We start from the raw sequence: 26553 nt of genomic DNA, 5'->3' as shown, positions 1-26553 counted from the left end.
GGGTGGAGAGTTCTGTAGGTGTCTATTAGGTTCACTTGGTCCAGAGATGAGTTCAAGTCCTGAATATCCTTGTTAGTTTTCTATCTCGATGATCTGTCTAATATTGACAGTGGGGTGTTACAGTTTCCCACTATTTTTGTGTGGGAGTCTTAAGTCTCCTTGTAGGTCTCTAAGGACTTGCTTTATGAATCTGCGTGCTCCTGTATTGGGTGCATATAGATTTTAGATAGTTAGCTCTTCTTGTTGCATTGATCTCTTTACCATTATGTAATGCTCTTCTTTGTCTTTTTTGATCTTTGTTGGTTTAAAGTCTGTTTTATCAGAGACTGGGATTGCAACCCCTGCTTTTTTTTGCTTTCCATTTGCTTGGTAGATCTTCCTCCATCTCTTTATTTTGAGCCTATGTGTATCTTTCATGTGAGATGGGTCTCCTGAATACTGCACACCGATGGGTCTTGACTCTATCCAATTTGCTAGTCTGTGTCTTTTAACTGGGGCATTTAGCCCATTTACATTTCAGGTTAATATTGTTATGTGTGAATTTGATCCTGTCATTATGATGTTAGCTGGTTATTTTGCCCATTAATTGATGGAGTTTCTTCATAGTGTTGATGGTCTTTACAATTTGGTATGTTTTTGCAGTCACTGGTACCAGTTTTTCCTTTCTATATTTAGTGCTTCCTTGAGGAGCTCTTGAAAGGTAGGCCTGGTGGTGACAAAATCCCTCAGCACTTGCTTGTCTGTAAAGGAATTTATTTCTCCTTCACTTATGAAGTTTAGTTTGGCTGTATATGAAATTCTGGGTGAAAAATTCTTTTCTTTAAGAATTTTGAATATTGGTCCCCACTCTCTTCTGACTTATAGGGTTTCTGCAGAGAGATCTGCTGTTAGTCTGATGGGCTTCCCTTTGTTGGTAACACAACCTTTCTCTCTGGCTGCCCTTAACATTTTTTCCTTCATTTCAACCTTCATGAATCTGATGATTATGTGTCTTGGGGTTGTTCTTCTTGAGGAGTATCTCTGTGGTGTTCTCCGTGTTTCCTGAATTAGAATGTTGGCCCGTCTTGCTAGGTTGGGGAAGTTCTTCTGGATAATATCCTGAAGAGTGTTTTCCAACTTGGTTCCATTCTCCCTATCACTTTCAGGTACACCAATAAAACGTAGGTTTTGTCCTTTCACATAGTCCCATATTTCTTGGAGGCTTTGTTTGTTCCTTTTCATTCTTTTTTCTCTAATCTTGTCTTCACGCTTTATTTCACTAAGTTGATCTTCAATCTCTTATATCCTTTCTTCTGCTTGATCAATTCAGCTATTGATACTTGTGTTTGCTTCACGAAGTTCTCGTGCTGTGTTTTTCAGCTTCATCAGGTCATTTATGTTCTTCTCTAAACTGGTTATTCTAGTTAGCCATTCCTCTATCCTTTTTTCAGTGTTCTTAACTTCCTTGCATTGGGTTAGAATACGCACCTTTAGCTCAGAGGAGTTTGTTATTACCCACCTTCTGAAGCCTACTTCTGTCTATTCATCAAACTCATTCTCCATCCAGTTTTGTTCCCTTGCTGGCAAGGAGTTGTGATCCTTTGGAGGAGAAGAGGCATTCTGCCTTTTTTGCACAGGTTTTTCCTCATCTTCATGGATTTATCTACCTTTGGTCTTTGATGCTGGTGACCTTTGGATGGGGTTTTGGTGTGGATGTCCTTTTTGTTGATGTTGATGCTATTCCTTTCTGTTCGTTAGTTTTCCTTCTAACAGTCAGGCCTCTCTGCTGCAGGTCTGCTGGAGTTTGCTGCAGGTCCACTCCAGACCCTGTTTGCCTGGGTATCACCAGCAGAGGCTGTAGAACAGCCAAGATATCCCAAAGATTGCTGCCTGTTTTTTTCCTCTGGAAGCTTTGTTCCCAGAGGGGCACCCACCAGATGCCAGCTGGAGCTCTCCTGTATGAAGTGTCTGTCGACCCCTGCTGGGAGGTGTCTCCCAATCAGGAGGCACAGGGGTCAAGGACCCACTTGAGGAGGCAATCTGTCCCTTAGCAGAGCTCTAGTGCTGTCCTGGGAGATTCACTGCTGTCTTCAGAGCCAGCAGGCAGGAACGTTTAAGTCTGCTGAAGCTGTGCCCACAGCCTCCTCTTACCTCAGCTGCTCTGTCCCAGGGAGGTGGGAGTTTTATTTATACATCCCTGACTGGGGCTGCTGCCTTTCTTTCAGAGATGCCCTGCATAGAGAGGAGGAATCTAGAGAGGCAGTCTGGCTACAGTGGCTTTGCCGAGCTGTGGTCAGCTCCACCCCGTTCGAATTTCCCAGTGGCTTTGTTTATACTGTGAGGGCCTACTCAAGCTTCAGTAATGGTGGACGCCCCTCCCCGCACCAAGCTCAAGCTTCCCAGGTTGACTTTAGACTGCTGTGCTGGCAGTAAGAATTTCAAGCCAGTGGATCTTAGCTTGCTGGGCTCTGTGGGGCTGGGATCCACTGAGCTAGGCTAGACCACTTGGCTCCCTGGCTTCAGCCCCTTTTCCAGGGGAGTGAACAGTTTTGTCTCGCTGGCATTCCAGGCACCACTGGGGTATGAAAAAAAAACTCCTGCAGCTATCTCAGTGTCTGCCCAAATGGCCACCCAGTTGTGTGCTTGAAACCCAGGGCCCTGGTGGTATAGGCACCCGTGGGAATCTTCTGGTCTGCGGGTTGTGAATACCATGGGAAAAGCACAGTATATGGGCCGGAATACTCCATCCCTCGTGGCACAGTCCCTCACGGCTTCCCTTGGCTAAGGGAGGGACTTCCCCCACCCCTTGTGCTTCCTGGGTGAGGCGTAGCCTCACCCAAGGAGGTGCTTTGTATCAGGCTTAGTTACTGACCAGCTGTGACCTGAACCTAAGTTTACTCATCTGATAAAAGAGATACTTACTTTTTCTACCAGGTATTCACTTATTTGCTGTTCAGAATAAATGAACTTAATGAGATAAAGTTCGTTTAGGAGTTGGCACATGTTAGAAGCTCACCAAACGATAATGACTGGTTGTTATCATTGACAATTATAATATTTGTGACTTAGGTTGGAACTCAGTTTATCCGTGGTGTGTCTGGAGGAGAAAGAAAAAGGACTAGTATAGGAATGGAGCTTATCACTGATCCTTCCATCTTGTTCTTGGATGAGCCTACAACTGGCTTAGACTCAAGCACAGCAAATGCTGTCCTTTTGCTCCTGAAAAGGTAAATGCTATGGGAACATTATTCTTTACTTAATATCTTATCACTACTATGTCCCAGATATTCTTGGGGCAGGGGATTCAGAAATGATCAAAATAATTTCTTCCTCTTCTGTTGGAGGGAAAGTCAGTTAACAAATGAAAAGCATTATCAAGAAAAACAAAGCAGGTAAGAATGTAGGGAAGGATGGCTGTGATGAGAGTGTAGGAGGGTTGGGCATGTTTTGCTGCTGTCTCTTTAGCTTCTTTACTCAATATCAACAGACACACACATACACATTTTTTTTCTCTCTCTGCTCTATAACACTGAACATTTTGTAGTTTTCTGAGTAGACCTTTTTATTTCACACCTTTTTCATCTTATTCTTCCACTTTCAGTACTTTTTCTTTTTCTTCTTAGCTTCCTCCTGTTGGGCCTTTTTTACTCTACTCGTATTATCTTCAGACTGGGTTGTGAATCTCCCATTTTGCTTATGAGGAATCCTTGGCTTCTTCTATTTCATATTGTACTGAAATTGTTGACCTACTGGCCTGATCCTCTTTGAGGCAGAATGTCTTTGTATACGCTGCTAGCATACAGTAGGTTCTTAGAAAATGTTAAAATTGAAGTGACTCTTCACATAAAATATTTTGAATAGTAACAGTTTTGAACAGTGATTTTGGCCCTTCTTCCACCTGTGTATTGTTATTATAATTATTACAAATATTATTACAATTCAAGGTGAGATTTGGGTGGGGACACATATCATTCTGCCCCTGGCCCCTCCCTCCCAAATCTCATGTCCTCACATTTTAAAATCAATCATGCCTTCCCAGCAGTCTCCCAAAGTCTTAACTCATTTCATCATTAACTCAGAAGTTCACATTCTAAAGTCTCATCTGAGATAGGGCAAGTTCCATCCACCTATGAGCCTGTAAAATCAAAAGCAAGTTAGTAACTTCCTAGATACAATAGGAGTACAGGCATTGGGTAAATACACCTGTTCCAAATGGGAGAAATTGGCCAAAATGAAGGGGCTACAGGTACCACGCAAGTCCAGAATCCAAAGGGGCAGTCAAATCTTAAAGCTCTGAAATTATCTTATTTGATTCCATATCTCACATCCAAGTCACACTGATGCAAGAGGTAGGCTCCCAGGGCCTTGGGAGGCTCTGGCCTTGTGGATTTGCAGGTACAGCCCCTCTTGTGGCTGCTTTCACAGGCTGGTATTGAGTGTCTGTGGCTTTTCCAGATGGACAGTTCAAGCTGTTGGTGGATATACCATTCTGGGGTCTTAAGGATGATGGCCCTCTTCTCACTACTCCACTAAGCAGTGCCCCAATGGGGGCCATGTGTAGGGGCTCCCACCCCACAATTCCCATCTGCACTGCCCTAGCAGAGGTTCTCCATGAGGGCTCCACCCCTGAAGTTGACTTTTGCCTGGACATCCAGGTATTTCCATACATCCTCTGAAATCTAGGCAAAGGGCAGGCCTAACACCACATGGAAGCCGCCAAGGCTTGGGGCTTGCATCCTACAAAACAACAGCCAGAACTCTCTGTTGGTCCCCTTTAACCATGGCTGGAACATAGGGTACCAAGTCTTGAGACTGCACAAAGCAGCAAGGCTCTGGGCCTGGCCTAGGAAACCATTTTTTCCTCCTAGGCCTCCGGGCCTATGATGGGAGGAGCTGCTGTAAAGACCTCTGACATTCCCTGGAGACATTTTCCCCATTGTCTTGGTGATTAACATTTGGCTCCCTATTACTTATGCAAATTTCTGTAGCAGGCTTGAATTTCTCCTCAGAAAATGGGTTTTTCTTTTTTATCGCATCATCAGCCTGCAAATTTTCTGAGCTTGTATGCTCTACTTCCCTTTTAAACTAAGTTCCAATTTCAAACCATATCTTTGTGAATGAATAAAACTGAATGCTTTTAACAGCACCGAAGTCACCTCTTGAATGCTTTGTTGCTTAGAAATTTCTTCCACCAGATGCTCTAAATCATCTCTCTCAAGTTCATAGTTCCACTAATCTCTAGGGCAGGGGCAAAATGCCACCAGTCTCTTTGCTAAAACATAGCAAGAGTCACTTTTATTCCAGTTCCCAACAAGTTCCTCATCACCATCTTAGACCACCTCAACCTGGACTTCATTGTCCATATCACTATCAGCATTTCAGCCAAAGCCATTCAACAAGTCTCTAGGAGGTTCCAAACTTTCCCACATCTTCCTGACTTCTTCTTAGCCCTCCAAACTGTTCCAACCTCTGCCTGTTACCCAGTTCCAAGGTGGCTACCAGATTTTTGGCTATCTTACAGCAGCATCCTGCTCTACCAGTACCAATTTACTGTATTAGTTTGTTCTCACACTGCTAATAAAGACATACCTGACACTGGGTAATTTATAAAGGAAAGAAGTTTCATGGACTTACAGTTGCACATGGTTGGGGAGATCTCACAATTTTCACGAAAGGCAAAGAAGAAGAAAAGGCACGTTGTACGTGGCAGCAGGCAATAGAGCTTGTGCAGGGGAACTCTCATTTATAAAACCATCAGATCTCATGAGACTTTTTCAGTACCAAGAGAACAGTATGGGGGAACTGCCCCCATGATTCATTTATCTCCACCTGACCCCACCCTTGATACGTGGGGATTGTTACAATTGAAGGTGAGATTTGGGTGGGCACACAGCCAAACCTTATCAACCTGTAAGTCATAACTCCTGTGAAAAGGTACTTTAGCACTATTTTGGTCATGGACTTAGACCAGAGATTAAATCCCAGCCTTGCCTCTTACTAACTGATCCCTTGGCCAGTTGCTTGATCCTTTAAGACATATTTATAAAATGAGGGTAATAATAATAATATTGAAACTGCCTCATAACAATATTGTGAAAATTGAAATGAAGTTATCTCTAAAGTATTTAGCAAAGACATAGTAAGTACTCAGTTATGTTAATTGCATTATTAGGGCAGAAGAGTGAAAACCAATTTCTAAAGAGCCAGAAGACATAAATGATAAGTCAGAATGAGATATATGACCATTGGTTTAATAGGTAGTCCATAGTTAGTTCTCAGACTTGTAAATACTTGCAGATTACCTGAGTTGCTTCTTAAAATATGGATTCTCTAGACCTACTCCCAGAGATTCTAATTCAATGTCTGGGAAGACTGTCCTAGAATCTGCATTTTTAATAACTATTCTAGTTGATTCTAGATTGTCAATACAACACACTGAAAATTCCTATTCTGTTTTAATAAAAGCATTGAATTTAGGTTTCCTAACTATAGCTAAATAATATGAGATGAAAAGATAGTAAGACAAAGTCAAGTTGAACTAGAAGCAAACAATCTAAAGGCAAGAATAGAGTATTTTACCAAGAAATACAAGTTTCAGATATTTAATGACTCATTATTGTCTCACTTTTAACTTAGGATGTCTAAGCAGGGACGAACAATCATCTTCTCCATTCATCAGCCTCGATATTCCATCTTCAAGTTGTTTGATAGCCTCACCTTATTGGCCTCAGGAAGACTTATGTTCCACGGGCCTGCTCAGGAGGCGTTGGGATACTTTGAATCAGCTGGTATGGTTGACTTTTTTTATGCTGTAAAACCCTTCATTAATAGAATCCTGAAGGAGAGCAAAGGGGGTCTGCAGAAGTGCTGTTTGGTCTTTGGGTAGACATACCATGAGAATCTATCACTTCAAAATGTGTTTGTACTGTTTGGTGCTAGTATTTTTCTTCATTTTTGTAGCACCAGCTTGTTATTTAGGTATCTTTCTTGTCTTATTTGAATGTGCATGCATGTGTGTATTTCTCCTGGGCCTATATTCTGCTGCCTAGTTATAGTGACCATTTCTTAAAAGCTCAGTAATTAATATGTTGGCCTTATAGCCATTTATTCTGTCACTTGAATATTTTTGGAAAGGCCTAATATGATTGTCTTCTTGACCGTATAACAGATGAGGCCTTATAATTTTTTCCCCTTGCACATGATGTTGATCTGCCTTGATGAGCACTCATGGAGATGCTACTTAATTTTATTTATTTTTATTTTTATTTTTGAGATAGAATCTTGCTCTGTTGCCCAGGCTGGAGTGCAGTGACGTGATCCTGGCTTACTGCAAGCTCTGCCTCTCAGGTTCGCGCCATTCTCCTGCCTCAGCCTCCTGAGTAGGTGGGACTACAGGCGCCCACCACCACGCCCGGCTAATTTTTTTGTATTTTTTTAGTAGAGACGGGGTTTCACCATGTTAGTCAGGATGGTCTTGATCTCCTGATCTGTCGCCTCGGCCTCCCAACATGCTGGGATTATAGGTGTGAGCCACTGCACCCAGTGAATTTTATTTAAGGTTTTTTTTTTTTTTTTCTTTTGAGATAGGATCTCACTCTGTCACCCAGGCTGGAGTGCAGTGGCACAATCTTGACTCACTGCAGCCTCAACCCCCCTGGGCTCAAGCCATCCTCCCACCTCACCCAAGCAGCTGGGACTATAGACACATGCCACCAAGGCTAGCTAATTTTTGTATTTTTTGTAGAGTCGGGGTCTTGCCATGTTGCCCAGGATGGTCTCAAACTCCTGAGCTAAAGCAATCTGCCGTGGCCTCCCAAGGTGTTGGGATTACAGGTGTGAGCCAATGCGCCCGGCAGACACTACTTAATTTTCTGGTAACTATAGATTGCAGCTTTAGCCCTTGAGTGGGTGGGTATCTGTCAATAGAGCGGTTAGTCCTAAACCTGACTTAGATGGGCCAAAATTTCTAACAATCTTGGACAGCATGGTTCTTTTTATTTCAAATTGAAATGTGTGATTTTTAAAATTTTGGATAGAAATGTGCGATTTTTTTTTAATGGATTGTGCGGTCTGCCTCATTTTAGAGATATTGGGATATGATTATAAATGATTCCCTATGATCTTAAATATAATTTTAGATATTCATTGGCCATGTTTCTTAATTAGGTTTTAATAAAGGGGATGAACTAAGAGTCAGACTTCAGGCCACGCTGAGTTCAGATGATCTCATCATCCAAAGCTGAATAGTTCAGGTGTGCTGTGCTGGCCATGTCCTATAGAGAATACTGCTCAGGGGATTTGTTCTCTATTTGGAATTATAGCAGCACAGCAGTTGACTTGGATTTCTGAATTAATTAATTAATTAATTAATTTACCTTTGAGACGGGGTCTCACTCTGTCGCCCAGGCTGGAGTGCAGTGGTGCTTTCAGAGCTCACTGCAACCTCCGCCTCCCAGGTTCAAGTGATTCTTGTGCCTCAGACTCCTTAGTAGCTGGGATTATAGTCATAAGCCAATGCACCTGGTTAATTTTTGTGTTTTTAGTAGAGATGGGGTTTTGCCATGTTGGCTAGGTTGGTCTCGAAGTCCTGGGCTCAAGTGGTTTGCTGGTCTCGGCCTCCTGAAGTGCTGGGATTACAGATGTGAGCCACTGCACCCAGCCCTGAACCTCTGAATTTAGTATGTGGGGAAGCAGTCATTGCTAATGTGGGTTCTATCATTCTGGCATTCTGTCGGTGAACTCAGAGAGCAGAACACACCTGGGCTTTTGTTATTTTTTTCTTGGGTCTATATTTAGATTTTTGAGGAAGCACTGTTAAGCACTAGAGCATACCGATAGCTATTTCAGGTCTCATGAATTATGATAGTTAAGGACCAAGCGCTAATGCAAAATGCCCTGCAAATCCAAGGTTGGCTTGGAGTGTTTCCTTTTCTTTTCTTTCTTTTTTTTTTTTTTTTTGGCCCAGAGACAAAGAATTGCTGAAATATTGTGTGATAGGCTGGGCACAGTGGCTCATGCCTGTAATCCCAGCACTTTGGGAGGCTGAGGCAGGTGGATCACTTGAGGCCAGGAGTTCGAGACCAGCCTGGCCAACATGGTAAAACTGTGTCTCTACTGAAAATACAAAAATTAGCTGGACGTGGTCATGCACGCTTCTAATCCCAGCTACTTGGGAGGCTGAGGCAGGAGAATCACTTGAACTTGGGAGGCAGAGGTTTCAGTGAACCAAGATTGCCCCACCACATTCCAGCCTGGGTGACAGAGGGAGACCCTGTCTCAAAAAAAATAAATACATTTTATATATATATATATATATATATAGAGAGAGAGAGAGAGAGAGAGATAGTGTGTGTGTGTGATTGAATATATAAAAAGAAAGGGTAAAATTATGTGGGAAGAAGAGAGAAAGAAAGTTAAGGAGAAGTCATTAGATTCTGTCTTCTCTAGCCTCACCTCCCTCACCCTCTGAAAGTAAGTTCTCTTTATTTTCCAAGACCATCAAGTTTGTGTTTTTGGGCTGCCTTCTTCCATAGGTTATCACTGTGAGGCCTATAATAACCCTGCAGACTTCTTCTTGGACATCATTAATGGAGATTCCACTGCTGTGGCATTAAACAGAGAAGAAGACTTTAAAGGTATATGAATCTGTTACAGTCCCAGATTTTTGCCTAATTGAATTGGCTGAAGTTTAGCGATGTGGTGGCTAATTAAAATGTGGCTTTGTGAATTTCTGTTAATGCAGTCTTCTGATACCAGTCAACACAAATATTTTGTTGTCTTTGAGTGCTGTTGTTTTTGATTTAGTTTATAAATGAGAATTTATATGGTGTTGTCAGTTCCAAGGGGAGTTAACATTTTAAAAAATACTCACTGTTTGTATAGTGTTTTTAAAATAAGAAACTTGGCAATGTGTGCATTTGCATATAGTAGGAAGCAACAACCAGATTTTTTTTTTTTTTTTTTTTTTGGGACGGAATCTAGCTCTTGTCACCCAGGCTGGAGTGCAGTGGCACTATCTTGGCTCACTGAACCCTCTGCCTCCCGGGTTCAAGCCATTCTCCTGCCTCAGCTTCCTGAGCAACTAGAATTACAGGCCTGTGCCACCACGCCTGGCTAATTTTTGTATATTTATTAGAGACGGAGTCTCACCACGTTGGCCAGGCTGGTTTCAAACTCCTGACCTCAAGTGATCCTGCCGCCTTGGCCTCCCAAAGTGTTGGGATTACAGGCGTGAGCCACCGCCCCTGGCCAGGACCAGAATTTTATATTAAGAATTAGAACTATATGGTAAGAAGTCTATTTTAAAATAATTAAGGTCAAATAGGAAAACGTCAGTTTGTTTGCTATATTCATAAGACTATGGCAACAGACAGGCTATTTCTCTGTACTTTTCTTTTTGTTTCTTTTTCTCTTTTTAAATATATATTTTAATTTATTACTTACTTTATATATTTTTATAGAGACAGGGTCTCGTTTCGTTGCTCAGGCTGGTCTTGAATTCCTGGCCTCACATGATCCTCCTGCCTCTGCCTTGCAAAATACTGGGATTACAGGAGTAAGCCACTGTGCCTGGCCTGTTATACTTTTCTAATGACAGAGCTAATAATTTTTTATTTCTATTTTTTCTTTTTTGAGATGGAGTCTTGCTCTCTTGCACAGGCTGAAGTGCAGTGGTGTGATCTCAGCTCACTGCAACCTCCACCTCCCTGGTTCAAGCGATTCTCTTGCCTCAGCCTCTTGAGTGGCTGGGATTACAGGCACGCACCACCACGCCAGGCTAGTTTTTTTTGTATTTTTAGTACAGACAGGGTTTCACCATGTTGGTCAGGCTGATCTCGAACTCCTGACCTCATAATCCACCCGCCTCAGCCTCCCAAAGTGCTGGGATTACAGGCATGAGCCACCATGCCCGGCCTATTTTTTTTTTTCTAAAGCTTTAGAATGAAGGTGTTAGGGAAGCATCCAAGAAAGGGGTCACAGAAAAAATGGGCTAAATTTGTTGTTATCTTGTTCGTGTTTCCTTTTTATCCATTGATTGCAAAGCCACGGAGATCATAGAGCCTTCCAAGCGGGATAAGCCACTCATAGAAAAATTAGCGGAGATTTATGTCAACTCCTCCTTCTACAAAGAGACAAAAGCTGAATTACATCAACTTTCCGGGGGTGAGAAGAAGAAGAAGATCACAGTCTTCAAGGAGATCAGCTACACCACCTCCTTCTGTCATCAACTCAGATGGGTTTCCAAGCGTTCATTCAAAAACTTGCTGGGTAATCCCCAGGCCTCTATAGCTCAGGTAACGAGCAGATTCTTTTGAAATACTCAAATGGGAACAATGTGGTTCTGTTATGGTCTGCTTCAGGATATGTTTATCTTCTACCCACCCTTCCAGTTATTTGTTATCTTCACTCCATCTGGGATATAGAACCAGTCAGCAGAACAAATAAAGGACAATTAAGTTTTACTTTTGGAAAGCTTCCCTTTTTTTGAGACAGAGTCTCACTCTGTTGCCCAGGCTGGAGTGTAGTGGCATGAACTCAGCTCACTGCAGCCCTGACCTCCCTGGGCTCAAGTGATCCTCACACCTCAGCCTCTTGAATAGCTGAGACTACAGGCGTGTCCCACCACGTCCAGCTAATTTTTGTGTTTTGTGTAGAGACAGGGTTTCGCTGTGTTGCCCAGGCTGGTCTTGAACTCGTGGGTTCAAGCGATTCTCCTGTCTCAGTCTCCCAAAGTGCTAGGATTACAGGTGTGAGGCACCACATCTGGCCAGCTTCTTTTTTTTAGTGGTTTCTTAGACTACCTAACTCAGAATTTTTGTTGATTCAGACAAGCTGTAATGAATAGTCTGAGTAGAAAAATGTTTTTTTTTGGGAAATTGTGGAAGAAATGTCAGCCAATTTTGGGGTTTTCTGGTAGCTGTTCACTTTTGTTCACTGATTCATTCAACATGTTCTTGTAGGGCCTGTGCTGTGCTTTAAGGATGCGAATTCAGTAGTGAACAAAATGGGCAAAAAAAAAACTCTGCTCATGGGATAATTTTCTGAGGAAGATAATTATGATAAATAATAAAGAAATTAAATAGATAGCATGTTAGATGGTAGAAGAAACTATGGGGAAAGTTTAAGCAGAGAAGGGGTGGAGAAAGGGGAGGAAGAGAGAAGTAGGGAGAAGAAGGTTGATTTGCAGTTTGAATCAGGTGATCAGGGAAACCTTCACCTACTGTCACTGAATACACCTGAAGGGAGTATGTGCTGGCCACTCCAAGGGAAGAGACTGTGTGCAAAGTGCTGTTCCTTATCATTTACTTTCTTTAGACAGTTTACAGGTGATACAAATGTAGTAAGCAAATTTGAGTTCACAGAACAAGGCTATTCATTGTTAGATTAACTTTCTGTTAATCAAAATGAGATAATGTTTCTTTATTCCTTGGTTGGCTCTGTGATAGTTGGTGATTATTATTCCTTATGGTTTTTGTTATTCTTTTCTTTACACATTTTTTTTTTAGAGACTGGGTCTCACTCTGTCACTCATGCTGGAGTGCAGTGGTGCAATCATAGCTCACTGCAACCCCAAACTCTTGGCTCAAGTGATCCTCACACTTCAGCCTCCCGAGTAGCTGTGACTACAGGCGTGCACCACAACACCTGGCTGATTTTTAAATTTTTTGTAGAAACAGGGTCTCACTATGTTGTCCTGGTCTGGATCTCCTGGGCTCAAGTGATCCTCCTGCCTTGGCCTCCCAAAGTGCTGGGATCACAAGTGTGAGCCACCATGCCTGGCCTTTTCTGTTATTCTTAACCCCTCTGTCACCCTAAACATTAGTACTCCCAATTCATTGGTCCATTCTTCAAAGAAGTCAATTTAGCTGGTTATTTTGGGGCTGTTATTTTTATTAACAATATTGAGTTTCTGTTGAGTACTAAAAGATGGCACATTGTTGGCTCTAGTAAAATATTACTGACGTTTAAACTTGTGCATCATAATTTCCATACTTAAGTATATATAAAAATATATCTAAGAGCTTGTATCCCTAGTTGAGCCATACTGCTAATTACGTATATATATGTATATATGTATAGCCACATATATGTATGTATAGCCATACTGCTAATTAAGTATATATATAAATATATCTAAGAGCTTGTATCCCTAGTTGAGCCATACTAATTGCTCCATATGTTTTTGGTACTTAGAATTTGGTGTTTCTGTCAGAACATTGGCACTTTTATATACTATCAATTAAGGGTAAAATTTTATTCTTTGAGCATAGATTTGATATCATTTGGGAATCAGTCTGGTAGGATCAACCTGGGTTACTTATTGTCAACAGTGAAATGATGTAATGAATTGCTCTTTTAGTGTGATGTATGCATTAGGTTTTTCTTACTTGGAAAATAACTTAAATTATCTTGCTTCAAAAAATGGTTTATAAATGTCTTGTCCAAATCACCTATGTGGTAATACTGGAGAGGGCATAATTAGAACACAGAGCTGTTTTTCATACACTGAGATTCTGCATGTTTTGATACTGGGCTTCCTTCCAATGCTAACACCTGGCCTAGTGCCTCCAGGTTTAGCTTCCCTGCCTCATCAGTGAACTCACTTTCACAAAAGGAATTCCAGCCATGTTCAGAGCAGAGGCAGTCTCTTAGATTAAGAAAAGAACCTTGTATCTCCCTGAGCATCTGCTTAGCAGGACAAGTTTTGTTTAGATTTGTGAAAAACTGGAATATTAGCTTAGGGCAGGAGTAGGCAATTTTGTTGTTGTTGTTGTTGTTGTTGTTGTTGTAAAGGATCAGGTAGTAAATATTTTAGGCTTTGCAGACCAAGTGGTCTTTGTCTCAGGTAGTCAGCTCTGCCGTTTTAGTGTGAAAGCAGCCAAGCTAATAACATGAATAAATGAACATGGCAGTATTCCAATAATAAATGAAAGGCTGGCTAGGTGCAGTGGTTCATGCCTATAATCCCAGCACTTTGGGAGACCAAGGCAGAAGGATGCTTGAGGTCAAGAGTGTGAGAACAGCTTGGGCAATAAAGCAAGACCCCCCCTTTTTTTTTCTGAGACAGAGTCATGCTCTGTCGCCCAGGCTGGAGTGCAGTGGTACTGTGTCGGCTCACTGTAACCTCCGCCTCCCGGGTTCAAGCAATTCTCCTGCCTCAGCCTTCCGAGTAGCTGGGACTATGGGCGCCTGCCACCATGCCCAGCTAATTTTTGTATTTTTAGTATAGACAGGGTCGCACCATGTTGGCCAGGCTGGCTTCGAACTCCTGACCTCAGGTGGGTCCACCTGCTTCAACCCCCCACAGTGCTGGGATTACAGGCGTGAGCCACTGTGCCCGGCCAAGACCCTATCTTAAAAAAAAAGGTAATTTTCATTTTATTCCAATAAAACATTATACATGGTCACTGAAATTTGAATTTTATATAAATTTTATATTGTGAGAAATATTATTCTTGACTTTTTATTCAATGATTAATAAAATGAGCTAAGTGTGGTGGTGCGTGTCTGTAGTCCTGGCTACTCAAAAGGCTGACGTGGGAGGATTCCTTGAGACCAGAAGTTTGAGGCTGCAGTGAGCTATGATTACACTACTGCACTCCAGCCTGAGTGACAGAGTGAGACTTTCTCTCTAAAAAATAATAAAAAATAAAGTAAAAAACCATTCTTAGCTCATAGGTGAACAAAGATAGGTGGCTGGCCCTATTTGACCTGTGGGCTATAGCTTAATGATTCCTGATTCATGGTTTGTGATTTTGTATGTTGTTTTAATTCTGAGTTCTTGAAAATTGAGTTGTTAAAATGTTTTATGACTCTCTACTGATAAATCTTGTATCTGTTGCTTTACAGCTGCACTTTGGCTTGAACTAGTTATTTCTTTACATGATTCAAACTTGGCCTCTGATAATGCATCTTCCAAAGGTTGCATTTGGAAAATCTTAGAATGAATGGATTATCTGCATGAGAAGATGGCATGTTCATTTAAGGTGCCAAGGGTTTCCTGAATAGCTCACCTTGGAAGCAGATGGGGTCTATGCACTCCATTGTGCATTGTTTAGTTTGCCTGTTTGTTTTCCTTTCTTTAATGCCAGAAAGAATAACACAGACACACCTTATAAAAGCATGCCAAGGTTACAGGATTGATTATTTTGTCAATATGTTTGAAAGCTGACTTTGAAAACATTTTTAGAACTTTGAAACTTTTAGGAAACATCTTAATCATAATACTCAGTGTTAGTATAAGATAACAAGTTTGAATGAAAACTTGACAAAGCATGTGGAATGTTTAGTTTGAAAAGTCTGGGCCAGGCGTGGTGGCTCATGCATGTAATCCCAGCGCTTTGGGAGGCCAAGGCGGGCAGATCATGAGGTCAGGAGTTCGAGACCAGCCTGGCCAACATAGTGAAACCCCGTCTCTACTAAAAGTACAAAAAATTAGCTGGGCTTGGTGGTGGGTGCATGTAATCCCAGTTGCTTGGGAGGTTGAGGCGGGAGAGTCACTTGAACCTGGGAGCTGGAGGTTGCAGTGAGCCAAGATCGCGCCATTGCACTCTAGCCAGGGCAACAGTGCGAGACTCTGTCTCAAAAAAAAAAAAAAAAAAAAAAAATCCTGAATTGAATATTCTTAAAAGTTTTACTGTGTGAAAATATAGACTCTTGTATGCACATACATGCATGCATGTTGATACAGTCATCTGCATTTATTTTGGAAGCTTGGTCTGTTGGAGGGTAATGAAAATACGCCAGCATAATGGATTTCCTCCCAAAATTTCTAAGTGAATTTTAAAAGACAACTCATAAGTAGAAACATTGGAATAATGTTCTTTCCAGACTAGGTTCTTCACAAACTAGTTATCACAGATCATGGTACTGTTTTTGCAGTTTGGTTTGCTTCATGCCAAAAGTGTCCTTGATCAGTTACTTTAAATCTTGATACCACTAGACTGTTGCAGTATTGAGATTTTCTTTTTTTAACTTTGATGATTCCAAGATATGGTAGGATATTTTGTCTTCTTTAGATTACCATTTCTTATTTGTTTATTCTTATTTATTTATCAATTTATTTTTTGAGACAGTATCGCTCTGTCGCCCAGGCTGAAGTGCAGTGGTACGATCTTGGCTCGCTGCAACCTCCACCTCTAGGGTTCAAGTGATTCTTGTGCCCCAGCCTCCCGAGTAGCTGGGACTACAGGCGTACACTACCATGCCTGGCTAATTTTTGTGTGTGTGTTTTTTTTTAGTAGAGACGGAGTCTCACTGTGTTGCCCAGGCTGGTCTCAAACTCCTGAGTTCAGGCAATCTGCCCCCTCGGCCTCCCAAATTGCTGAGATTACAGGCATGAGCCACCACGCCCAGCCCATTTCTTGTTTTTTAATATTTAACTCATGAGTAAATATAAGTAGGATTTTCTCAGATAAATTATATCATAACATAACCCTTAACCCTTTGCTTATTGAAGTGTCCTTAAGAGACCCTTTATCCTAGAAACAAGAGTGGTGTTTGTCCAATCTCCTTAGGAGCTATAGAAATCAATTGAGTGGTGAAGATAGGTGAGAACGGCAAAGAATTGGCAGCTTAGGTCTGCAGCATTGGCTATAGGCCTCACTGGCTGAAGCGATGAGGAAGCAGTGACAGGAGATGGGTAGTGGAAGCACGCAGAGTGTGCACAGAGAAAGCTGGCGGAATGCTTTGGTGACAGTGACAATGCACTTTTCCAGTGCAGGCATGGACTCCCTAGAGGTTGGATAGGCAGGCTCCATCTCACCCCTATTTCCTCACTGTGCAAAATTCCATTGTTAGAATTTTTTTAATGTGTGCTTTAAAATTTTTATTTATTTTTAATGTTAAGAATAAAGATATCCTGTTTTCACTTTAACCTCTTGAAATATAAAATGACTCATGTTCATTGGCACAAAGGTTGAGAGTTCAGTTCAGGGTCAAAACTCTTAGGCACTTGGACTTTGCTTTGCTACATACTTGCATTGCTCTGCTATCCTGTGTGGTATTCACAAGCTCGGTAACCTGAAGCAGACCCTGAACTGACTGCTGGGTGGTGCAATGGGAGGAAGTCCAGCTTTTCCAGCAGTGTGCTTTGTGTCCTACCACTCTCCCCAAACCACAGATAACTTAATTTTTAACTTAGGAAGCATTCTAAACAACGTATGCTGTTTTATTTTCTCCCAGGGACGTTGGCCAAGCCATTGAGTGTTTATCTTAATGGAGAGATCTGATTATGTAACTATATATATTATACTAATAAATGGTGTGTGTAAATTTTTATCTCTAATTGAAACTCTTTCCCTTTTTTTTGCATTTTTCTTTTTGAAAAGATCATTGTCACGGTCATACTGGGACTGGTTATAGGTGCCATTTACTTTGGGCTAAAAAATGATTCTACTGGAATCCAGAACAGGTAAGTAAATTTGGATCTTGATTTTAAGAAAATGCTGTTACTTTCTTCAAGTTTATTAAAATCCATTAAGAATTTGAATTTAAGACAAGTATAGTGTAAATGTCATTCTTTTATTGAGGGTAGGATGAGTCAGTTTATTTTTGAGACAGAGTCATGCTCTGTTGCCCAGGCTGGAGTGCAGTGATGCGATCTCAGCTCACTGCAATCTCCGCCTCCCAGGTTCAAGCAATTCTCCTGCCTCAGCCTCCCGAGTAGCTGAGACTACAGGCATCCGCCACCACGCCCAGCTAATTTTTGTATTTTTAGTAGAGACGGGGTTGCACCATGTTGGCCAGACTGGCTTTGAACTCCTGACCTCAGGTGGGTCCACCCACCTTGGCCTCCCAAAGTGCTGGGATTACAGGCGTGAGCCACTCCACCTGGCCCAATTATTTTTAAATGTACAGTTCAGTGGCATTAAGTACATTTACATTGTTATGCAACTATCACCACCATCCAACTCTAGAATTCTTTTTATCTTCTCAAATGGAATATCTGTACCCATTAAGCAATAACTTCCCATCTCATATCTGCCTCTCCTAACCCCTGGCAGCAATCATTCTACTTTCTGTCTCTGAACTTGACTACTCTAAGACCCTCATATAAGTGGAATCATACAGTAGATATTCTTTGATAACTGACTTATTTTCTTTAGCATGTTGTCTTTATGGCTCATTCATGTAGCATGTGTCAGATTTCTTTCCTTTATAAGGTTGAATAATATTCCATTGTATGTACATACCACATTTTGTTTTTCCATTCATCTATTGATGGAAACTTGGGTTGCTTTCAGCTTTTGGCTGTTGTAAACAGGGCTCCCTAGGTGTACAAATTATCTCTTTCAGCCAGGTGTGGTGGCATGTGTCTGTAGTCCCAGCTACTTGGGAGGCTGAGGTGGGAGGATTGCTTGAGCCCAGGAGTTCTAGGTTGCAGTGAGCTATGATTGCACTACTGCAGTCCAGCCTGGGTGACAGAGTTCGACCCTGTCTCTTAAAAAAACAAACAAAAAAACCCGTATTTTAGTTCCCGCTTTCAATTCTTCAGATATATACCCAGAATTAGAATTTCTGGGTCATATAGTAATTCTGTTAATTTTTTTGAGGAACTACTATACCATCTTCCACAGTGGCCATACCATTTTACATTCTTACCAGCAGTGCACAAGGGTTCCAGTTTCTCTATATACTTACCAACACTTTTCTTTTTCTCCCTTTTAAATAGTAGAGATCCATTGGATCTTTGGAGAAATGTCTATTCAAGTCCTTTGCCCATTTTAAAATTGAATTGTTTGTTTTTTTGTTGTCAAGTTGTAGGAGTGCTTTATATTTTTGAGGAGATATTAATCCCTTATCAGATAGATACATGATTTGCAAATATTTTTCCCCACTCTGTGGGTTGTCTTTTCAGTATTGGTAGTGTCCTTTGATGCATAAACATTTTTAACTTTGATGTAGTCCAATTGATCCATTTCTTCTTTCGTTGCCTGTGAGCTAATTTCTGTCACTTTTTTAATATATATGTTTGACTTATGGGTGTGATGGTGGTGGGACTCAGCTTTTCCTGTTATATGGTTAGCACTTTTGTTAGTGTTGTGATCCTTACCTAGTTTCAGTCACAGTGGGCCCTTAAAAACCTCATTTTATGAGGGGACTTTTTATCGACTGTATTGTATTCTGAACGTAAGCACTCAGGAATTTCACAGCCCTCAGAGTTCTGGTTATTTCATGTATGGAGAACACTTGTGGCAGATACTGTGCTCTGTAGTGCTTGCTGTCCATAGTCTCAGGTTACCACGCAGTGATTTAGAGGGGGTAGATGATAGTGTCCCCATTTTACTATTGAGGAAAGTTGAAGACGCTTATGTTCAGCCTATTTTGATGTCTGGAAAAGACTGATTATTTTTTAAAGAATAAGCATAAAAGTCGATTCCTCACTCGAGTAAAATAAATTATTTTGTATGGAATCAGATAGTGTTACTCTACAATGAGAGTATTATTAAACAGCAGTTTACCAGAGTGATGTCATTGTTCATGTTTTTACTTTCCCTGAGGACTGAGGTATCTGGATTATTTCCAGACTTGCTAGTAATTGATAATTTGTGTGCCGTGTAGATGCCATTTCTTAACCCAGCACAGAATATATCACAGGATCTAAAGGCTGTGGGCCTTTTATATTGTGCAGCAGGAAGCATTTGGAAAGGACATGGAGTACACGGAGTAACCTGGTCCTCAACTGGAACTTTGAAGAGGACTGGAAATCTGGCCATTAAAGCTCTTGGTAGAAAAATCCAGAGAATAAAGAAGAACTTTAGGTGTTTCTTCAGATGTTTTCTGGAGAAATAGGGCATTAATCTTATTTTAATTTGTTTGTTTTTGAAATAGAATCTCACAATATTGCCCAGGCTGGTGTGCAGTGGTGCAGTCATAGCTCACTGCAGCTTTGAACTCCTGGGCTCATAATTTGTATTTTTGACTTAAGCTTGCTATCTTTTTATTTTTTTTCCCAAAGCTCTAGGGTACATGCGCAGGATGTGCAGGTTTGCTACATAGTTAAACGTGTGCCATGGTGGTTTGCTACACCTATCAGTCCATCACTTTGGTGTTAAGCCCAGTATGCATTAGCTATTTTTCCTGATGTTCTTCCTCCCACTGCCTCCCATTGACCCCACTATCATTTTTTAAATAAGCATTTGGACTATGTTAAAGTGGCCTATGTATATGATTTAATCCCTCCTGGGATGATTAGTGATTTATTGATTAGGAAAAAATGTTTCAGCATCATCTCTGGAAAGAGGTTCTCAAAGTTTTGTTCGGGGTGAATATTAGTACTTCATAATTTAAAACTGCTCGAGGCCAGTGGTTTAATTCTCTTCTTTGGGGATGAATTCTCTGAGAGAGGAAAGCACTCTCTGCTCTTTCTCTAACCCGTGTAACTGAGAAACTGGGTTTTAATCATATGTACAGTACAAGCATCTTTGAATTAATAGCTACCTCTGGAATAACTGCTTTACAGAGTTGTGGTGATAGCTAAACAAATTCGTGTATATTAAGGGAAAAGGTATACTTTAAAAATAGTATTCAGATCCAGTCATCTCACTTCTAGATATTTACCCCAAAGATGTGAAATCAGTTTGTTGAAGAAATTTCTGCACCCTCATATTTATTGCAGCATTGTTCACAATAGCCAAGATACGGAATCACCCTAAGGGTCTGATTTGTTAAAGAAAATGTGGTATATATACACAACGGAAAAACAAAAGACCATTTGCAATAACATGGATGGAATTGGAGAATATTATGCCAGGTGAAATAAGCCAAACGCAGAAAGCTAAGCACAGAAATGTCACATAATCTCACTTAATGTGGAATCTGAAACAATGGAACTGAAAGAGACAGTAGAATGTGGTTACCAGAGGCCAGAGGGGTGTGGGGAATGGAGAGATGATGGTCAAAGGGTACAAAACCTCAGTTACACAAGAGGAATAAGGATTTTTCTTTGGAGATACATTGCACAATGTGGTGAACACAGTAAATAATAACATAAATTTCAGAATTGCTAGAATTTAAGATACTTTTACCACAAAAAATAAATGTTTGAGGCGATGAATGTGTTAATTAGCTTGATTTAATTATTTCACAATTATGATTCATGAATCATATAACTTGGTACCCCACAAATATATACAACCATAATATGCCAATTTATAATTTTAAAAATCAAAATAAAAAATATTCAGACCAATAAGTAGATATAACAGATGTGGATTACCACCTTGAAAGAATTAGAATGAATTAACTTCCTTAATAAGAAAAAACTGTGTTTAAAATAAATCATCTTAGTATTTAGAAGGAACGTTTCCATTGTCTACTTTTTCAGAATCATTATGAACATTACTGTACTGATAGATTTAAGACAACAAATTGAATTGAATCTTTGCTATGTTCCATGTTCTGAAATTAGCTTTTTACTTGATATTCGGTTTATTTGTGTACAGAAAGTGAGATAACTGCATGTCTACCAGGCCTGGCTATTTTTCATTCATTTTAATTATATGTACATACTTTTAAAACTGTTCTGGCTGGGCACCGTGGCTTACACTTGTAACTGCAGCACTTTGGGAGGCCAAGCTGGGAGGATTGCTTGAGGCCAGGAGTTCAACTCAGTTGCAGTGAGTTTATGATCATGCCACTATACTCTAGCCTGGGTGACCGAGGGCAACTCTGTCTCTAAAAATAAAATAAAACAAAAAAGACCCTAGCCTGTTCCCTTAGATCTTTGTTCTTTAGGTATCTATGGACTCTTTTTTTTCTTTTAATGTAATTGTGTTGTTCACTTGGTTTTGCGTTTTTTAAAATGTTCTCTTGTTTTTACGCCATTTAAATGATGTGTCACTTACCTCTTTTTCAGTTTCAACTCACACCCTTACTGTCAATTATATTATTTTGTTATGGTGTTTCAGGGATGTTGGCACGCTTTCATAAAATTCATATTTGTATCGAAGTGTAGATTAGCATTTTCCTTTTTATTTATTTATTTATTTTTTATTTTTTTGAGACAGTGTCTTGCTCTGTTGCCCAGGCTGGAGTGCAGTGGCACGATCTCAGCTCACTGCAACCTCCACGTCCCAGGTTCAAGCGATTCTCCTGCCTCAGCCTCCTGAGTAGCTGGGACTACAGGCATCCGCCACCACGTCTGGCTAATTTTTGTATTTTTAGTAGAGGTGGGGTTTCACCATGTTGGTTAGGCTGGTCTTGAACTCCTGACCTCGTGATCCTCCCGACCCGGCCTCCCATAGTGCTGAGATTACAGGCATGAGCCACTGTGCCCGGCCAACATTTTCCTTTTTAAATCTCAGTTACTTCACTGAGAAACAAGCACTAATAGTGTTCCTTTTCATTACGATAAACAAATTAGATTTTTCTTTATCAGTAAGTGTCTTGGTTTTCTCTGAGCACTCTGGAAACCTCATAGAGGGCTGGCTGTCTTAGCATGGTCAAGGATAATGTCACGGCCCTGCTGATGGTGGTGTGGTGCACGTACATTATGCATATAATAAGGGGTTGATTGAAGGTTCCCTTCACTGTCTTTCATTTTGCTTCCACATGACTTACATTCTTTGTTCAACTTTAAAATCAAAGTGGCTAATTGAATTTCTTAACCTTTGCAGACTTTATTTAGCTTACCACTTTTCTGTTCGTACATTAGGAATGGTACTTGGCATTTTTGTTAGTTAAAATTATGTATTGGCCTGGCTGCCATACCAAAATACCATAGAGCAAGTGGCTTAAACAACAGAAATGCATTTTCTCTCAGTTCTAGTCTGAAAGTCTTAGATCAGGATGCCAGCATTGCTGGGTTCTGGTGAGGGCCCTCTTCCTGGCTTGCAGACTTGCCTCCTTGCTGTTCCTTGTGTGGCAGAGCAAGAGCTCTGGTGTCTCTTCCTATTAGGACGCTCTTCCCATTACACTCTCCCCACCTCCCTATCCTGTAACCTCATCTGAACCTAATTACCTTCCAAAGGACCCATCTTCAAATACCATCACATTGGGGGTTGGGGCTTCAACATATGAATTTTGGTGGGGGGAGACGCAATTCATTCCACAACAATCCAAGACTGTGAATTTCAAAATGAGCTATAATATGTAGTCCCAGGGGTACCACTGTGGAGACATAAGAGATGGGGAGAGGCTTGATGGGGTTCACGCTTCCCTGTTTCAACCAGAACAGTTTCCCTTTTTTTCCTGCCTAACTTTACACACTGTCATTTGTGGAGTTTTGTGGGTAGAAAATCTATCTAAGAATGCTGAGTTGACTGCGGTGATTTGGTTCCCCTTTTCATGGCAGAGCTGGGGTTCTCTTCTTCCTGACGACCAACCAGTGTTTCAGCAGCGTGTCGGCCGTGGAACTCTTTGTGGTAGAGAAGAAGCTCTTCATGTGAGTACGTCTTTGTTCTGGGAACAGGGCTGTCCAGCAGCAGGGGCTATTGGTTAGACTGATTACATCTGGGGTTGGGGCTAAGGATGGGATCCTGAGGATTACCAGTACTTTTTAAAAATTATTTTTAAATAGGTGAATAAAAATTGTATATATTGTTCATGTACAACATGATGTTTTGAAAATATGTATAGGGGTTACCAATATTCATTGAGAAAAAGCAGCCAGAGGTAAGGAAGAAAATCCTGAGCCTTTGGGACCTGATATCCAGAGAAAAGAGCTTTTCTATATTTGAGTACAGTCAGAAAATCCAAATGTTGGAGAGAGCAAGCAATAAAGGGACTGAAAAGTATCTTTTGTTTTTAGTAAATACTGATGACCTTCACAAGAAAAGTTTGGGGGGTTTGGTAGAGATTAAGCAGCAACTTGGAAGTGGAGAGATTAAGTTGACAAAGAATGTGACCATGCTTAGCCCTCAGTGGACCAGGGAAGTGGCACGAGCCAGAAGGCATTCTTACAGTAAAGAGCAGCCTGGTTTAATTTCTTGTATTTTCCTTTTTTTTTTTTTGGAGACAGGGTCTTGCTTTGTCTCCCAGGCTGGAGTCCAGAGACATGATCATGGCTCATTGCTGCCTTGACCTGCGGGGCTTACGCAGTCCTCCCACCTCAGCCTCCTGAGTAACTGGCATGCCTAGCTATTTTTTTTTTTGAGATAGAGTCTCACTCTGTCTCCCAGGCTGGAGTGCAATGGTGCGATCTTGGCTCACTGCAACCTCCACCTCCCAGGTTCAAGCGATTCTCCTGCCTCAGCCTCCCAAGTAGCTGGGATTACAGGCGCCCGCCACTATACCCAGCTAATTTTTTTGGTATTTTTAGCAGAGACAGGGTTTCGCCATGTTGGCCAGGCTGGTCTCAAACTCCTGACCTCAGGTGATCCACCCCCTTTGGCCTCCCAAAGCGGTGGGATTACAGATGTGAGCCACTGCACCTGGCCGCCTGGCTATTTTTTTTTTGTAAAGAGAAGGTCTCACTATGTTTCCCAGGCTGGGTATTTTTCAAGGATGGATCACATTTGCCCAAATGTACATGTCACATATAGGAATTATTAGAAAGGGAAATAATGAAGGAAGTGGAAGAGTTTGGAATTGTGGGAGAAAGATGTCAGGAAGAGGAAAGATTACAATTTGGTAGTTGACAGGGATGTATGGCTGGAAGACATGATCATTGAAAGAAGAAGTCTTTTTCTTTTTTTAACTTGAGAGTAGAAGAAGTAAGAAGAGCTTAGTCATCTGAAGCTGCACTGGGGGGCTTGGAGAATAACAGGCCAACTTCCTCATCAGAAATAGGGAAAAAGAAAAGCTTCTATTCCTATCAAAATTGGCTACTGAAGTGCTGTTCTTCAAGGAAAGCCAACGTCGAAGAAGGAAAAGAAGCATTCTTTGAAGAGAGGGAGGATGTGTGGAATCTGTTTCCCTGGACTGAGTGTTCAGGAGATAGAAAGAGCAGCAATAGCAGGGAACTGTGTCATGAGAAGAGGGGCTGTGCACAGAGCTTCATGGGATGCTGTCCCAGGGAGGCTGGCACCCAAGGTATTCATGGGCATGCATAGTGGGTCTAGCCCTGAGGATGTGGAAAGCTGGCTTGTTCGACCCCTGCTGTCAGCAGAGGTCTGTAACAGACAAGTCTAACCTGCCCTGTGGCTTCTTAAACTAATCTGGGATGTATGATATGTATTTTTGTTCTATAGACACGAATACATCAGCGGATACTACAGAGTGTCATCTTATTTCCTTGGAAAACTGTTATCTGATTTATTACCCATGAGGATGTTACCAAGTATTATATTTACCTGTATAGTGTACTTTATGTTAGGTAAGTATGTAACAAAACAAAAAAGGACATGTCTTTAGTCTTGCCTATGGGTGAAGTCAGTTGCACCTTGCAAGCATGTTTTTGGTTCTCAAAACTATAAACCAAACAATGAGATAAGGAAACACCTGTCCATTTTGCACTCTCTGAAATAGTTGTTCACTGTCAGCTATTTTTTCAAGACTGTTTCCCAACTGAACTTTTTTGTTTGTTTGCTTTGTTTTGTTTTTTTGAGACAGGGTCTTGTTCTGTCACCCAGGCTGGAGTGCAGTGGTGATCATATCTCACTGCAGCCTCAACCTCCTGGGCTCCAATGATCCTCCTACCTCAGCCTCTGAGTAGCTAGGACTACCGGCACACATAAAGATGGAGTTTTTGGTAAAGATTGGGTCTCACTGTGTTGCCCAGGCTGGTCTTATACTCCTGGCCTCAAGTAGTCCTCCTACCTCAACCTCCCAAAGTGCTGGGATTACAGGAATGAGCGGATGTGTCCAGCCTGAACTTTTAAAACCACTTATAAAACTACACTTTACTGAGAGATGCTTGTGTTATACACAAACATGGAAAGAATTTGTAAAACTTTGAGACTATGCTGGAGAAGCTGGGATATTTATAGCCTATCAGTGTTTTCTGTCTGTCTATCTATCTATCTATCTATCTATCTATCTCTCCCTCTCTCTCTATATATATACACACACACACACACACACTTAGAGATATATAGAATGATTAAATATATTTAATCTCTTAGAGATGCATAGAATGATTAAATATATATATGTATTTATTTAATATATATTCCCCATCCCTGCTTCTTTAATGAGAGAAAGACGGTGACTTTTGGGGCTTGTTAATTAAAAAAAAATACTTGTTTGGTAGATGTGGAGACTCATTTGTGCATTATGCTCAGGCTTCACTCCAGGCTCCTTGCATCTCATTTCCATATATTTCACTGATACACACATGCACACACACAAAACCCCCAGAAATATCTATTTTGACACTACAGGATAAGAACTACCGATTGAGCTTAAACCTTCCATTTGACAAATAATAGGCGTGTCCTAAACAATCAGGGTTAGGATCTAGATCTCCAGACTCCTGATTGTTGTTCTTGTGGCTGTTTCAAATCTTCAGATGTATTACCTGTAGTATTAGCTCACTACAGTTTAGAAAGCAGTTTATGAAATGTAATTTAGTCCCATTTCAATCCAGAGTGATGTGGTGATCTGTCTAGGGAGGCTTGGGTTATGGAGGCCCCCTCCCCCTCCCCCAGATACTACAACCACTGCGAGGTCATGGCATCCTGATCGTCCCAG

At 41.1% G+C, this 26553-nt stretch overlaps 1 protein-coding gene across 3 annotated transcripts in view; it reads left to right on the top strand.

Annotated features, from left to right (window-relative positions):
- The window catches only part of ABCG2 (ATP binding cassette subfamily G member 2 (JR blood group)), a 141906-nt gene that overhangs the window by 109367 nt on the left and 5986 nt on the right, over positions 1-26553 (top strand). For all 3 annotated transcript variants that reach the window (XM_024246271.3, XM_024246270.3, XM_024246272.3), the window contains exons 6-12: positions 3049-3206; positions 6616-6767; positions 9513-9614; positions 11023-11273; positions 17310-17392; positions 23276-23365; positions 25113-25237. In XM_024246271.3, coding sequence (XP_024102039.2) covers positions 3049-3206; positions 6616-6767; positions 9513-9614; positions 11023-11273; positions 17310-17392; positions 23276-23365; positions 25113-25237 — 961 coding nt within the window. The remainder of the gene's footprint in view (positions 1-3048; positions 3207-6615; positions 6768-9512; positions 9615-11022; positions 11274-17309; positions 17393-23275; positions 23366-25112; positions 25238-26553) is intronic.

Source organism: Pongo abelii, chromosome 3, assembly GCF_028885655.2.
Source record: "Pongo abelii isolate AG06213 chromosome 3, NHGRI_mPonAbe1-v2.0_pri, whole genome shotgun sequence".
In the NCBI taxonomy this organism is placed as follows: domain Eukaryota; kingdom Metazoa; phylum Chordata; class Mammalia; order Primates; family Hominidae; genus Pongo; species Pongo abelii.
The sequence above is the reverse complement of the archived record's forward strand: the minus strand, read 5'-3'. Positions and strand labels throughout refer to the sequence as shown.